This window comes from Sinocyclocheilus rhinocerous, unplaced genomic scaffold (genome assembly GCF_001515625.1).
Source record: "Sinocyclocheilus rhinocerous isolate Xijiao unplaced genomic scaffold, SAMN03320098_v1.1 scaffold2267, whole genome shotgun sequence".
In the NCBI taxonomy this organism is placed as follows: domain Eukaryota; kingdom Metazoa; phylum Chordata; class Actinopteri; order Cypriniformes; family Cyprinidae; genus Sinocyclocheilus; species Sinocyclocheilus rhinocerous.
The window spans coordinates 338,972-353,859 of record NW_015625573.1 but is presented as its reverse complement, the minus strand read 5'-3'; the positions used below and the strand labels follow the sequence as shown (position 1 = coordinate 353,859).

Below are 14,888 nucleotides of genomic sequence, written 5' to 3'. Positions count from 1 at the left end.
ATGGCTTATAACTTTTCCATGAAGACTTTTTAAAAAATCCCTGTGGTATATACTTGGTGTGTAGCACATTTCAAATGTTTATTTCAGTTAGGATGCTGTCTGTGGCAGTAGACAGCAGGGCAGCTCTCTAGGTTTTTAAACAGAGCTTCCCACTCACATGCGCTCCACCCCCCTCCCCATTTCTGGCTCTCTGTGAAAGCCTTTTGTTAGACGTCCGGGCAGTTCAGTCCTTGGTCCCGTGTCTTTGATGACAGTTCTGTGACATACCACACCGAATGGACCATTAGGGCTGACTGGCACAAATTCTATTGGTGGATGACTTAATTACTGATCTTAATCTCTGGGGTGATGATAGAGATGTTTTAGAGTCCATCAGAGTGCTAGTTTTATTCACTAAGTGAATGTAACCAGAAATGTGCATCCAGCTAGATCTTCCGCCACCTCATCTGACTCTTTTTTTTTTGCATGTTCCTGTCATAGTGCCGGAGCTCCACTATCATGACGACTGTGGCCAAAGCTTTCATCGGGCTTTTCTGGCTCCTGCGGTTGGTGTGTGCGGTCTTCCCTGAGGAACCTGGACCTCTGAACTTTATCCCCACTGAAGGTAACGATGTCTCCATTTCACATGCAGTCATCAGGATCAGGGTTGGGCCCCGTCTACTCTCTCAGGCTCTCAGCTTTCACTTTCTAAAGCAGAGCAGGCATGTGATTGATCACTCATCAATAATATCGATACCAGCCAAACTCATGCAGGTCTGTCTAAGCTGAAAGATGAGAAAAGCTAGGGGGTTTATAACGCTCAGGGTAGGAGGATAAAGAGACGAGGAGCTGCGGAAATCTCTAGGGAAAGTCTTATCACATATTGAAAGAGAGGAACAGATAGAGAAGGAGAGTAATAAATGGGTGTAAAGTACTTGTGTAATTGTACCTCATTAACATAGTGTTATTTTTGGAACATTTTGGATTTTGTTTGCAAAATTTCACTGAGCAATGGTAAATGTGACTACAGGGGTTTTCAAACTTTAGAATTCTCTAAAAGTCCTAAAAGATAAATGTTGGCTGCTATATATTTTCTTGTGAAGAAAGAATAATTAAATTGTAATTATGTAAATTTTGGTCAAATGTATTGATTTATTTGTTCATTTATTTATTTATATTTTTTATTATTATCTTTTAAAAAATGTTTTCATTAAATGTCATTTTTTAAATTGAATTTTACTTTATTTTACATTGTTTTATTTATTTTTATTTGATCCTTTTTCTTGCCTTGATGCTTTCCTACGTACAGATACAACTTTAAATATCAAATAACTAAAATAATTTTTTTGATGAATTTAACATTTAAAAAAAAGAGGCAGCTATGTATTTTCATGAAGTATGAAAAGTGTCATGTCAATTTTGTAATTTTTTAATTAAATATTATTATTATTATTAAATACATATTTATTTTTAATTAATTTACATTTTTTAATTTTTATTTAATTTTCCCCCGGTTTTGTAATTTAATTTTGCATTTAATTTAATTTATTTTATCCCTGATCTTGCCTTGATGCTTTCCTACTTCCAGCTACAATTACATTCAAATATCAAACAACTATAAAACCAGATAGTTGTTTGTTACTTGAAATGTTTAAATTTACCAAATTATCAATGTCAGGTAACAGGTTTCAGGGTAAGTGTCATTTCTCAGTACATTTTTACACCTCTGGTAACAACACTACTTGACTAGGCTGACAGATCATGAGAACAGACTTTATCTGTGAAAACCACTGAAGAGCAACTACAGGCAGCTGTCAACATTTTCATCTCAAGTGTGACTTGCGAGTGATCGAATGCCTCTCGCCTTAACGGATCACCTCACCCACACCCAGAAGTGCAGTGAAGAGATGATACAACCCTCTGTCAACTCTTTCCCTTTATCACTCACTGTCTCATCTACTGCTTTTTCCCTCAGTGGTGAGAAGGTATCCTGTGTTTCTCGGACGACCCCATCGCTCATCTCTCAGACAGGAGCCCTTACACATTCAGAGGATCCTGCAGGTCAATCGTACCCTTTACATCGGAGCCAGGTAGAGTGTGAAATAATGCTGATTACCATGTGCGTACCCTGTAATTAGCGTTATATCAGCATCTGTAATTACCTGCACAGAGACGTGTGTTTAAATAAATTATGTGACATTCAAAAACAATCTCTTTTGAGATCAAGAGTCTGAATTTCTGCTTCTTGTAGGTAGTAATTAAACAACTTTCAAAGTCTTTCAAAGGGAAAATTCACCCCAAAAATAAGGATTCTGTCATCATTTACTCAACTTTGTGTTGTTCCAAACTTGTATGGCTTTCTGTCTTCTGTGGAACATAGAAGATATTTAGAAAAATAGTTTTTGACCCATTGACTTTCACTGTTTAAAAAATAAATAAATTGTTGGCGTTAAAACAGTTGCAACAGTCTTCCAAATATCAATGTTAATTGTAATAATGTTAATTTTGGTCATATTTATTTATTTGTTTGTTTATACATTTATTAATTTTTAATTCACATTTTTAATTTTAATTTACTCTTATTTAATTTTCCTTTTTTTATTTAATTGTACATTATTTTGTTTTATTTTATCCCTGATCTTGCCTTGATGCTTTCCTCCTTCTGGATACAACTACATTCAAATACCAACAGATTTATAGTTTTATTTGTAATATCAAGTTATTATGAAGATAGTTACTTGATAATTTGATTGATTTTAAGTTTAAACATTTCAAGTAACAACATATCTTTTTCAATTTTTCAATTTTTTTTGATCTGCAGAAGAAACTCATACAGGTTTAGAATGACATGATGATAAATGTTGACAATTGTAAGTGTTGAACTGTCCCTGTAAGAAGCATGCTGAATTTCTCATTGTGGTGATGTTGGGTTATAAATGTAAAGTCTGGACACCTGTAGTCTTTTTAGGATTTTGGGGGTCACGAGGTCAATGATGTTTTTGCTTTCTTGCATTTTTTGCCTACCTCAAGGAGCCGGGGTTAGGAATAGATAAACAAAAACAAAACTTCATTAGGTTTGGTTCTTTAAAAAAATAAGCCAATTTTTGTGAATTTATGCAACCTACTTCCCAAAATTGACCGACACGTCCACTGGGAGTGTTCAAACATATGGTGATAGTTACCAAAAGCTGTAGGGGTCCAGGGGGGAGGCGTCGTACTCTAATAAAGGCCTTCATACCGTGTCAGGAAATGACCTGCCCGCTCGACCATGTCAAAAATTAAACCTCGAAAATAAATATATTTCACAAAGTGCCATATGACTTGGGACGGCCAGACTGGGCTCTCTCATAAAAAAGGACTAAAGTCTTTGGCCTAAAGAAGCTCAACTCAGTACCGAGCGACTGTTTTATGTGCGTTTTCCTACGTGGTGCCACTGTGGCCGACTACATATCTACCTTACTACAATGCAGCAACACCTTTGCAAAAATATACGAGCAGGTTTTCACACCTCAACATTTTTCCATACGTTAGATGTTAACCCTGATAGTGACACCTGTTCTCGCTTTTGACAGGATGTCAGTTAACTGTTTAAACTTTGGAGACGGCGTTGACTTTTTGAATGTTCAAACTGTCAACCTCGCCTCGCAAAGACTCGATTCTCAAATTAAACTCATTAACCTCAATAAATTGTTTAACCCTTTTCATCAATCGTTTATTTACACGTTCATGCTGTCGAATTATTCGAAGGAGCTCTTTAGCCATTAGTATCATGTCCTGCGTCTCTTGTCTTGGTGTCTCCGCTTCTCTTCTTCTCCATTTCTGCTTTCTTCTTCGCAGCCCGAAGCTGTCCTCTCTGCATTGATTCTAAAAGAAAATCAGTAATAGGAATTTCCAGTTTAATCCTCTGATTCAGTTGTCTAATATGTGGAGTTTGACCGGGAAATTGAATAATTCCCACTTCAAGCCGAGTGACTGTTTTATGTATGCTTTCCAACATGGTGCCACTGTGGCCGACGTAATTCGATGAAATTCAAGCCCCGCTGTGTGCAGTCAGCAAACTGTATGTACCTATCAGTGTCTGAAGTAAATGGAGGTGTTTGCCGTAGCCAACAGAAAATGACCTCTGTGGAAAAGGAGATTTATTTAGCCGATGACTCAAGAGGGAGCATTCAATAACAACGGCAACGCCGAGTGAAATAAAAAGGAGGCAATACTGCTTAGGAGCAAGGGAGGGAGAGAGTCAGTGAAGTTTCAAGTCAAGGATATAGACAGCCTGGATTAACTGAATAAAGTCTGCAACTGCATGCTCAAGTGTGATAAGGAGTGCAGGCGGGCTAAATCCTGTTAGCATTAGCATAACCGCTCAAGACCATGCCCCAAGAAAGCGGCCAGCCTCTCAACCCCTTCACAGTATTACCTTGCCAACACCTGGTCAGGGATGAGAGGACTGAAGTATTTTATTAAACGCACTCAGTTTCCTCCAGAAATTTCTGAACTCCCACACAAGCGACTGCAAACTGGCCCCAGACTTGTTGGGGGAAAAAAATCAGTCCAAGCCATAAATAAATACACCTATAAGACAAATGAGGTGTTTCTTTTGTGATCTGTGTAAATAATTAACACTCTGAGTAACTAGAGGAGGGCGGCTTAGATTGCCAGCGGCGACCTGGTTAAGTCACATTAAATCAAGCTTCAGCCACCTCGTAGTATTTGACCTCGTTGAGAGGTCAAGTCTTTCAATTTGGCTCAGGAGTGAAACTCAACACATTCCACCCTCGAACCTGTCACTAACAGTGTGGGACAGGTTCCGGCTGACCTCTGAGGTCGTGGAAATACCGCCTGACTGACATACGGCCTCCAATAATGCAGAGAAATGAAGACTCAGTTGCCGTCAGGGCTGCTGTGGGATGCGGGAAGAACGGTTTGAGACCTCCTGTAGTGCCACAATTGACAAATACACTTTCTCTTTTAGCTGTCTCCTTCATAGCTGATTTTAAATATAGTCAGCCCCCCCATGAGGGATCCTGAGTCTCTCAGGCCCCTTTTCTGCTTGTCAGTATGGTCATAAATTTGTAGCACTGAATTGAGGGCATAGTATTGTAACAAACACACAGTACTGCATAATATATCCCTCAGCATTCCTGCATGAGCTGATAAAATATACAATGAATGCAATGTAAGTCGCTTTGGATAAGTGTCTGCCAAATGCATAAGTGTAATGCAATGTAATAATACAGTAATGGTGGCCAGAGGCACTCCATCATTCAGACATTCTACCAATCTAGAGAGAAGAAAGATAGAGAGAGAGATGAAATCAAATAGTGAAAGTTACAATCCATTACGATGTGGCATTGCCATGTGATTGCTAAGATGTACTCTATGGTTGCTTACTGGCTAAAGTCAAAAGAATCTATGCCAGGTTTCTGATATTTTGGTCTCTAGATATGACTTGGGTTTTATATTTTATCTGCCAGTTGGAAATTGCAATTCAGATCTCTTGGAAAGTTAAAAAAGCAGATAAGTAGAAAACAGTTTGGTGAATGTGTTGTAGTTTATTGCTAGGGTTGTGCCAAATTCACTATCCATCCATCCATCTTCAAACAAGGCTTTAGGCCTACATTGCTTTTCATACGTACATTGCATTTCTTGATAAAAAATATTTAATTTAATTCTGCATCCTGTTTGTTTCAGGAATTGAACTGGAATTTAAAATAAATTTTCAATTCAAATCAGAAGGGAGCACAACCTTTGGTTTATGCACATTTAATCTTACTGAATAAAAATGTATCCACCTTAAGCAAGTATAGTATTTATGCACATTTTGGAAATTATTTACATCTTGGTTTTTCCATCCAGCATTTCTAAATTATCATAACAATATGTAGATGGAAGCTATGCAAGATGAGTTACATGGTAAAATTTTGCAAGAAGATAAAAACTACAGTTTGTGTACAAGATAGTGGAGGTACTGATAAAGAAAGTTTTTACTGGCCCCTGTATGTTCTATTCTTGCCAATGTTCTGTATGTTTTGTCCAAATAATCTGTGTTGTTAGGTAACCTTGTGTAACTATAAAGCCCGTTTTTATATTCATGTAAATGTGACAGTACCTTCGAACTCCAAACACACCTTTTCTTGCTTTGCTTTGCTTTACTGCATGGGTGATTGTATCTGCTTAAAGATTGTGCTCTCTAAATAAGGCAAGTACTGTGTGAGTGTATAATAATTTAACCAGGGCAATTAGGGGCCGCCCTGTTCAGAGAGGGAATGGCCAAGGGGATTCATTTTAACAAACCACACAGAGAGGGATTAAATAATTCATAGTCAGTCTCGTCAGACTCTCTTCAAGAACACACATACACACACACACACACACACATAGTCTATGTTTTTGTTGATGTGTCCACAGAGCAGTGATGCAGATGGAAGGCTGTGAAAGATAAGATCAATACTACTGCAATAACATGGGCTGGTCTGTGAGCTTGGCAAATTCACATATTGCAACATTTCAGACAGAAAAGAGAGAGAGACACACACACACAAGATTTGAAATTCTCCAGCTCTCTCGTTGGGCCGCACAGCAGCTCTTAGACGTTGATCAATATTCAGGCATAAACCATGGTACTCTATAACACCAAACACGCCATGATTAAAAGGGATCAGATTCATAAAGACTTTTAATAGACACCGCAAGGTTATAGAAAGATTATTAAAGTGGTTGCAGGAAGTGCTGTAGCACTGGATGCTGTCTTCAAGATGAGGAGCTGCATGCAACATGTATGCAGTGTGGGAGTGGGTTATGAATTATGGAGGGGAAATCAGGCATATCATAATGCAAAGAATCGTGATTATGTAGGACGAGCTGTGGTGAATCGTTTAACTGAGTTTTTGCACTGAGACGGCGGATCAGGGTGAATTAATGTAGGAACAAGAATGCAATATCAATTTGTTAAACATTTGATGAATACATATGCTTCAGTATGTGAGGCTGAAGACTTTGACTCTTTAAGAGACTTTTCTTGTTTTAAGCATGCACCTAATTAAATGTTTTCATTTTATCTTTTTTTAAAGTGTAAATCTATTTGCGTTATATGTTGTAATAGTACATTTATTTTGTTTTAAAGATGTTTAGATGATTAAAACATTTCTGATAAAGAAAATAATGATTTTGCAGTGATGTGATACTGTGCTGTGGTGGTTCACAGTCTCGCTCTGTCTTCTCTTTGTGCTTATGTGTCAGAGATGACCTTTTCCGAGTGGAGCTGGACAATGTGGTGGGAGAAGAGATGTTTTACAGCAAGGTGAGAACAGAAAACACACACACACATACTTTATGCTGGAAATGAACAGTCCCTCATTACTGAAGTTCCCTCTGTTACAGAAGAGGACATGGGAATCCAACAAAAATGACATCAGAATCTGTAGAATGAAGGGAAAACATGAGGTGAGTGGATGTTGTCACAAACTAATGCACATATTTACTTGGTTAAGTAAATGAGTTTGTATGTGAGTGTGTGTATGTATTGTATGCATGCATGTACTGTGTGTGTGCGTGTGTGTGTGTGTGTATATATAGATATATATATTTTTAATATCATATATTCATTACATTTTTTACCCATATTTTTATACTTTACATTTTATTTAAAGGCAATTATTACTGCTGTATATTAGCTCTAAAAGAAAGCCTTTTTTCAAAATTAAACCAAACTAAAAAATGTCAATTTTTTTGTTTACATTTCCATTATTTAGGCATTTCGTAATATGCTTAGTGAGCTGTTTTCATTGAGGGAGCATCGACTGGTCCCTGCAATGGAGGCAAAACCTGACCCATACAAACACAAACTCATATCACAAACACACTCTTAAACATTTCCATTTATTCACTTTAAACACTTTTATATGTGCGTGTCACATTATTTGTGCCCCTGCTCACACTTTAAGGTGCCATCACAAGAGCTGCCTGTGGCAAATTTTCAGGAAATCTGTTTGATTTTTTTTTTGTGCTGTGCGCCCCTGCAAAAATATAGAGGGGTGTCAAAAGCTGCCAGCAGTCCCCACAGCTGCCCACGCATGACCACTGCAGATATCTTCCTTTCACACACCCTTTCTGCTTCATCTTCTGGAATGCTGGGTATTTTGTCTGACTTCAATGAGAGTGTAAGGGAGTTTTATTTGAAAGGTGCCTGTGTGGGAAGAGTGAAGGATGACTTAATCCCCTCCAGGCAAGAAAAGAGTGAAAAAGAGAGAAAATGACTTATTTAACACCGAAAGTGACACCTGACATTGAATCTGGCTGAAAAAGCATAAGACGAAAGCACAGCAGAGAGCAAGTGAGATGAGACATACAAAGGAACGGAGAGAGAAAGCGAGCTGTTGTCCCACCTGTCTGCCCTAGGGATGGGCGAAAAACAGAGAGAAAGACCCATATAAATGGGATGAGTGAAGGGGTCAGTGAAAGAGAGAGGGTGTACAAGAAAGATGTTAAAGGTACAGTTCACTTAAAAAAGAATATTCTGTCATCATTTACTCATCCATATGATGAGTTCCAAACCTGTTTGATTTACTTTCTCCCATGGAACAACAGTGACTTGATCTTGTGTTATTTATTTATTTATTTTGGCTGTTCACAAAGATGGTGAAAATCAGATTCAAGTGTGAACTTATCAGCACACTCCAAGTAGAATCTATCAGCACAATCTATGTAGAATTATGATCTAGAATGTCATAAGGTGCATGAATTCCGATACGACTTCAAACTGAAGTTGCATTGCAAACCTACAGTATATCTGATTTCAGAATCAGAAACAAAAAGATCAGCTTCAGTGTGGTTTGTGCGGTTTAAACATAGCCTTAGTGAACCATTCTGAATCTGGATTCTCATTTTAAGTTGCTTCTGTATGTTCTAATGTAAATGAGCCACTCTGAATCTGAATTCTGAATGTAAATTCTAAATGTAGTTGTTTTCTGCTTGTAGATTCTTCAAAATTTCTCTATTCATGTTCCACTAAAACATTAACAGTGTAATGACAAGGAAGACATTTGGAAGGAGTAAATCATGACATCATTTTAATTTAATTTAATTTATTTTGGGGTGAGCTTCTCCTTTAAAACAGCTATAGAATAAAGGAGAGATTAAGGGCAAGAGAAAGAGGGACTGTTGGGAGGCAAAGGAGAGAGAGAGAGAGAATTGCCCTCTTAGAGTTAATAAGTCTACAAACATGAGAGGTCATGCAGAGATGAATGAGAGACGAGGCAAGCTCTTAAACAGAGCCTAAGAGTGGACACTGATATGCACAGATACACACGTCTGCACAAACACGTGCTATATACCCATAAACATCGTCCTCTAGTCCTCCTGTGTGACTCCTTGCGTTTTTCACTGTGATACATTTGCCACTAGGGTAATTGGTTTTGGTAATTAAATATTTCTGCACGGCTGATCTAAGAGGCCACAAGGCTGTAATTGGGAGGGAAATTCAATCTCCACATCTCTGCCCCTTTCATCTGGATCTGCAGGAGGCCATTTTGAATCTCCAATGAATGCAGATGCAGTCTCTTCTCTCACTGCAAGTGTCAAAAGCAACTAGGTTCACATACACACACACACACACACACACACACACACACACACACAGAGGGACTCTGGAGTTGGTTTAATGCAAAGCAACTGAAGTGCAGCCAGTGCATACAGAAAGGAAATTCTGTGCCAATTCTAGACACATTATGATTGACAGCACTTAGACAGATTGTTTCACCGATAATGTGCTGATGCAGCTCACTGCGCTTCCAATTACACACACCTGCACGGATGTACTTAATATTTAAGAACCAATCTGAATCGAGAATCTACAGAAACCAAAGTGAAACACTTTAAATGTATACAATATTATATGTAAAATAATCACTCTGAATCTAAAAGAATCAAAATCGAATATAAATTGAATATAAATTTAAATAGAATATAGAACATAGACTCTGTGTACAGTATGTGTAAAAAAGCATTCAGTATCAGAATTCTGAATCTTAACCTTAACAAATAAACATCCATAATAGAGATTCTGAATCTTAGTGAACCATTCTGGACCTGAATTCTGAATTTGGATTCTCAGTAGAAAGTATATCCTTAATGTAATGTCCAGACTAAATATGAAATCTGAATCTAAATATAGATTGAATATAGAACATATAATCTGTCTATGTGTAAAATTACTTGGAATATTAATTCTGAATATAAAAGAACCACTTACAATATATATTCTGAATTTTAGTGAACCATTCTGAAACTGAATTTTCATAATATGCACAGGCTCCGAATATTATAATTTTTTTTATCTTCAGACTATGATTCCATTAAGTCGGAGGATATCAAAATATGTTTGGTATTTTAAGCCTGTTTTAGAACAGATACTGTTTTCATTTGTCATGTGTCTACTAGCAACGAGGTGCTTTTCTAAATGAGTTGGTGTTGTTGTGATCCTCAGTCAGCTAGTGTATGATGCCAGGTTTGTCCTCTGTAACCATTTACAAAGTTGTCAAGTGTGTGATGCCTAGTGTTTTAAAAAGATTTTAAAAGATCATTTAGATTTTAAAAGTCGTCTAGTGTATTCCTTTGGATTCTCAGTAGAAAGTATATCCTTAATGTAATGTCCAGACTAAATATGAAATCTGAATCTAAATATAGATTGAATATAGAACATATAATCTGTCTATGTGTAAAATTACTTGGAATATTAATTCTGAATATAAAAGAACCACTTACAATATATATTCTGAATTTTAGTGAACCATTCTGAAACTGAATTTTCATAATATGCACAGGCTCCGAATATTATAATTTTTTTTATCTTCAGACTATGATTCCATTAAGTCGGAGGATATCAAAATATGTTTGGTATTTTAAGCCTGTTTTAGAACAGATACTGTTTTCATTTGTCATGTGTCTACTAGCAACGAGGTGCTTTTCTAAATGAGTTGGTGTTGTTGTGATCCTCAGTCAGCTAGTGTATGATGCCAGGTTTGTCCTCTGTAACCATTTACAAAGTTGTCAAGTGTGTGATGCCTAGTGTTTTAAAAAGATTTTAAAAGATCATTTAGATTTTAAAAGTCGTCTAGTGTATTCCAGCCTAAAGTCGACCATTCTGAACCCAAATTTTGAATTTGAATTCTCAGTTGAAGTTGCATTTGAATATTCTCAATTTAAATGAGCCGCTGTGAATCTGAATTCTAAATCTAAAGGATCCAAGCTGCATATGATTTCTGACTCTGCACTATATATAGATGTGAATAGAAATGACTTCTGAAAATGAAAAACACTAAATCATAATTCTAAAAGAACCGCTTTGAATCTGGATTCTGAATCTAAGTGAACCACTCAAGCACACACTAGCTAATCGCATCTTGCTTCGCTTCGTTTGTTCGTATTCTGTTTGTTGTTGTTTGGTCTTATGTTTTTGTCATGATCATTTGGGTTTGCACCCTTACAGGTCTATTTTACACATTTAACACACTTTTAGGGCACATTTCATCCTCTAGTCCTGATTACAGTACACTCAGTCTCTCACTCATGCTTTTGAATCCTTAAGCTCCGATTGCTTTCGTTAGCCTGCTCTCAATGTTGATGTTAGCCCATGGTGTGTTCACCAGCCATCAGCGTCAAAGTGTGTGAGGGGGCGTAGATTAGCCCTAGAGCAAAAACACAAACACACACAATCCCTCTCTCACACATACATAAAACTTCAATCATTTTCACCCCACTTTTGTCCATCTCTTTCTTTCTTTCCTAGTCTATCCCTTTGCTAACTAAAGTACTCATCCTACACAAACACAACACCATACTCTGTGTTCTCTGGCACATCTGCACTAATTTAGCCCCTGCTTAATGTGGCCCCTGTCTGACCAAGGCTGCTGTCACTGCAATCACAAAGAGAATTCTAGAGATGACAGCATTGCCACGGGAAAGATAGAGACATGGAGGGGGAAAAGAGGTCCCTGCCAACTTTCTTGTGCTCTTTCCTTGTCAAAGATCTGCAGTTTTCTCTCTCCTCTCATGGTTGGAGAAACAGACTCAGTTGAGCATGTAATGGAAACTTCTGAGAGTTAGCATTGCTTATTGTAAATATGACCCTTTTATTATGAGGAACAGTGTCTGAAGTGGTTACGTGGGGACATGGGAGAGTTACTCTCGCAGGTGGTAAAGATGTGTAGATTTATGCTGTATCCAATCAATTGACCGTGCTGTCTAACAAATAATGCAATGTTCATGTTAAAAGCATTTCGGAGTGACAAACCAACCTGAAGTCCTTCATTTTAGGCAATCATTAGTGACACAAAATTGAGCTGTGCTCTATTATTCAAATGAGCATTGATGGCAAAAATAGAAACCAAGCAATCATTAATATGTTCTGTTCATTGCTTGTTGCTTTTGACAGTGTTATTGTTAACTAAACTATTAAAAAATAGTTAAAAATATCGCCTTTGTAACTGAAGTTTAATTTGAATTATTAAACTAAAACTGAAGTAAAAATAAATGAAAGCTAAATAGAAATATAAAAAAATTTAAATTAATAAAAAGGACAAAAGCACATAACAAAGTTACTTAAACTAAAACTAAATGAAAACCGAACTTAAATAAAAGCTCATTTGAAATATTAATAAATATTTTAATAATATATAAGTAGTACTAATATAACACTGGCAGTTGTAAATGTTTTTAAGCTTTCATCACTTGTTGCAAGATTTTATCTCGACTTGACATGTTTTGGAGTTGTTATGAGGCACTGTGGGTCTGTGGATGGTTTATGGTGTTACTGTGGGACTGCATTTTAAAGGAATGCGTTTCGATATAAAGATATCAGTGGTCTAGGAATGTAGGGAGTACTGTGTGCAGATGTGCGGTGTTGGTGTGGATGTCATGTCTAGAGATTCACCAGAGAAAAAGAGAGAGGTCAGGGAGGAATTCACTTGTTCAGCTTAGCATCTGTTAGAGAAAACATCTGCCAGAAGACAACGCCCTTGGACTAAGGCTTTCTCACACACAAGCTTGGGTGGTAAAATTATCTGGTACCCGGTATAAATAATTTAGTACTTGACACCAACAGTGAGAATTTGCAGTGATAGTCAAGGCCCTGAAAGCTGAATAAATATGGCTTACAGGTACAGGGTAGAAAAGACAAGGAAAAGAGAAGACATTTTTTTCAGGGAATTGTACAAATAAAACTTGATTTGAAATGGAGACAAAGACCTTCACTTCCTTCACTGCGATAAGCTTACAGAAATACTAAAATTCACTCAAACCTCATACTGTTATTACTATTTTATTTATTTATTTACATACCTACCTAGGTTATTTTAGTACCAATATTTTATTTTATTTTATTTTATTATTTTTATTTTATATTTTATTATTATTAATTTTTTATTATTTTAAGGTCCAATTCTCACTATTAACTTACTATTAAACTACAACTTTTGCCTCAATGATGCTTATTAATAGTTAGTAAGATAGTTAAGTTTAGGTATTAAGGGATCTAAAATATGGTCATGCAGAATAAGGCATAAAAATGTGCTTTAAGTATTAATAAACAGCCAATATGCTAGTAATATGCATGCTAATACGCAATTAGTTAATACTGAGAGTAAAGTGTTACCATTTAATTTTATACTCCTTATTGTACAGAGTTATTTTATTACCTTTGCTAGTATCTTATCTTTTTTCCTGCGACTGCTTTTGTGTTTATGTGCGTGTTGATGCTTTGGCAACAATCAAGCCAATAAATTACTATAAATTGAAAAAGCAGAGAGAAGAACAGTCTGGAAGAGAAATGCTGCAGGAGTGGAAAGGGTGGGTTATAGAAGGACACAGGAAGGATAAAGGGATAATTGGGACTGGTAGCAGGAGAGGAAAAATAAAGGGATGAAGAACGAGAAGGCCATTGTGAAACACAGAGAAGAGGGCAGCTGATGGTACAGAGAATGTCCAATGCTAGAGAGAACTCCTAATGGACTAATAAATAGTGTGCAAATGAATCAGGCCTCTTTGAAAATATGAAATGAGGGGATGAAAATGAAAAGAGCAGGTGATGGTGATTGAAGGGCTGGAGTAGGATGAGAAGGCCGTTGTTGTTTATCTGGGGGATGTGCTTTATCGCTTAGCAGACCAGGAGCTGTGCCAAGTGTTTGGACTCTTCAAGGAATTGCCGAATCAGTTTTATGAGTAGAGTTATGTGGTTTATGTGCACCGGGCTCCTACAGAGACTCAAACACGCAAATACACACACACAGGATACATCTGCATCACAACACCCCCACCACCTACACACAATCCCGTTACGATAAGAAAAGCATCTGTCTTACAGAGACACACATAAAGAGGCCAGGCACACTCATAGCAATGCATTGTTGACTGACAGATATATGTGATTTAATGTGCCGTTATCAGCTGTTATGCTGTTAGTTCATGATCTATCGCCAGTCACAATTTTAGGAGATTCTATATTCTTTATCTCTCACCCCTCGCTCATTCTTATTCTTTATTGACATGACAAGGACTGTACATTGCTATTGCTAAAGCAGTAAGATAATTAAATTCTAAAGAAAAATAGCAAATAAAGAAAACAAGCCATTTAATTAAATTTTCTTTTTTTAAAACGACTAATAAAAGAGTAAAGTCTAAAATTAGAAACATTTAATTAATATAATTTAAAAATCTAACAAAAAAGAAAATAAGCAATTAGTCATGATTTCTCTCACAAACTTTCTCTCTCTCTCCACTGAAAAACAAGAATCCTGTGAGGTCCTGAGCATCTGGAATAACACTCACTCCTACTTCTCCTTCTCCGGATCCTTCCACACTTCCTCACTCTCTCTCTCTCTCTCTCTCTCTCTCATCATCCGATAACAGATTGCTGT

General features: G+C 36.9%; 1 protein-coding gene across 1 annotated transcript in view; it reads left to right on the top strand.

Annotated features, from left to right (window-relative positions):
- Nucleotides 1-14,888, top strand: part of LOC107750685 (semaphorin-6B-like) — a 119,212-nt gene that overhangs the window by 61,611 nt on the left and 42,713 nt on the right. The window contains exons 2-5 of the mRNA XM_016566191.1: nt 481-604; nt 1,955-2,069; nt 7,219-7,279; nt 7,360-7,422. Coding sequence (XP_016421677.1) covers nt 499-604; nt 1,955-2,069; nt 7,219-7,279; nt 7,360-7,422 — 345 coding nt within the window. The 5' untranslated portion in view covers nt 481-498. The remainder of the gene's footprint in view (nt 1-480; nt 605-1,954; nt 2,070-7,218; nt 7,280-7,359; nt 7,423-14,888) is intronic.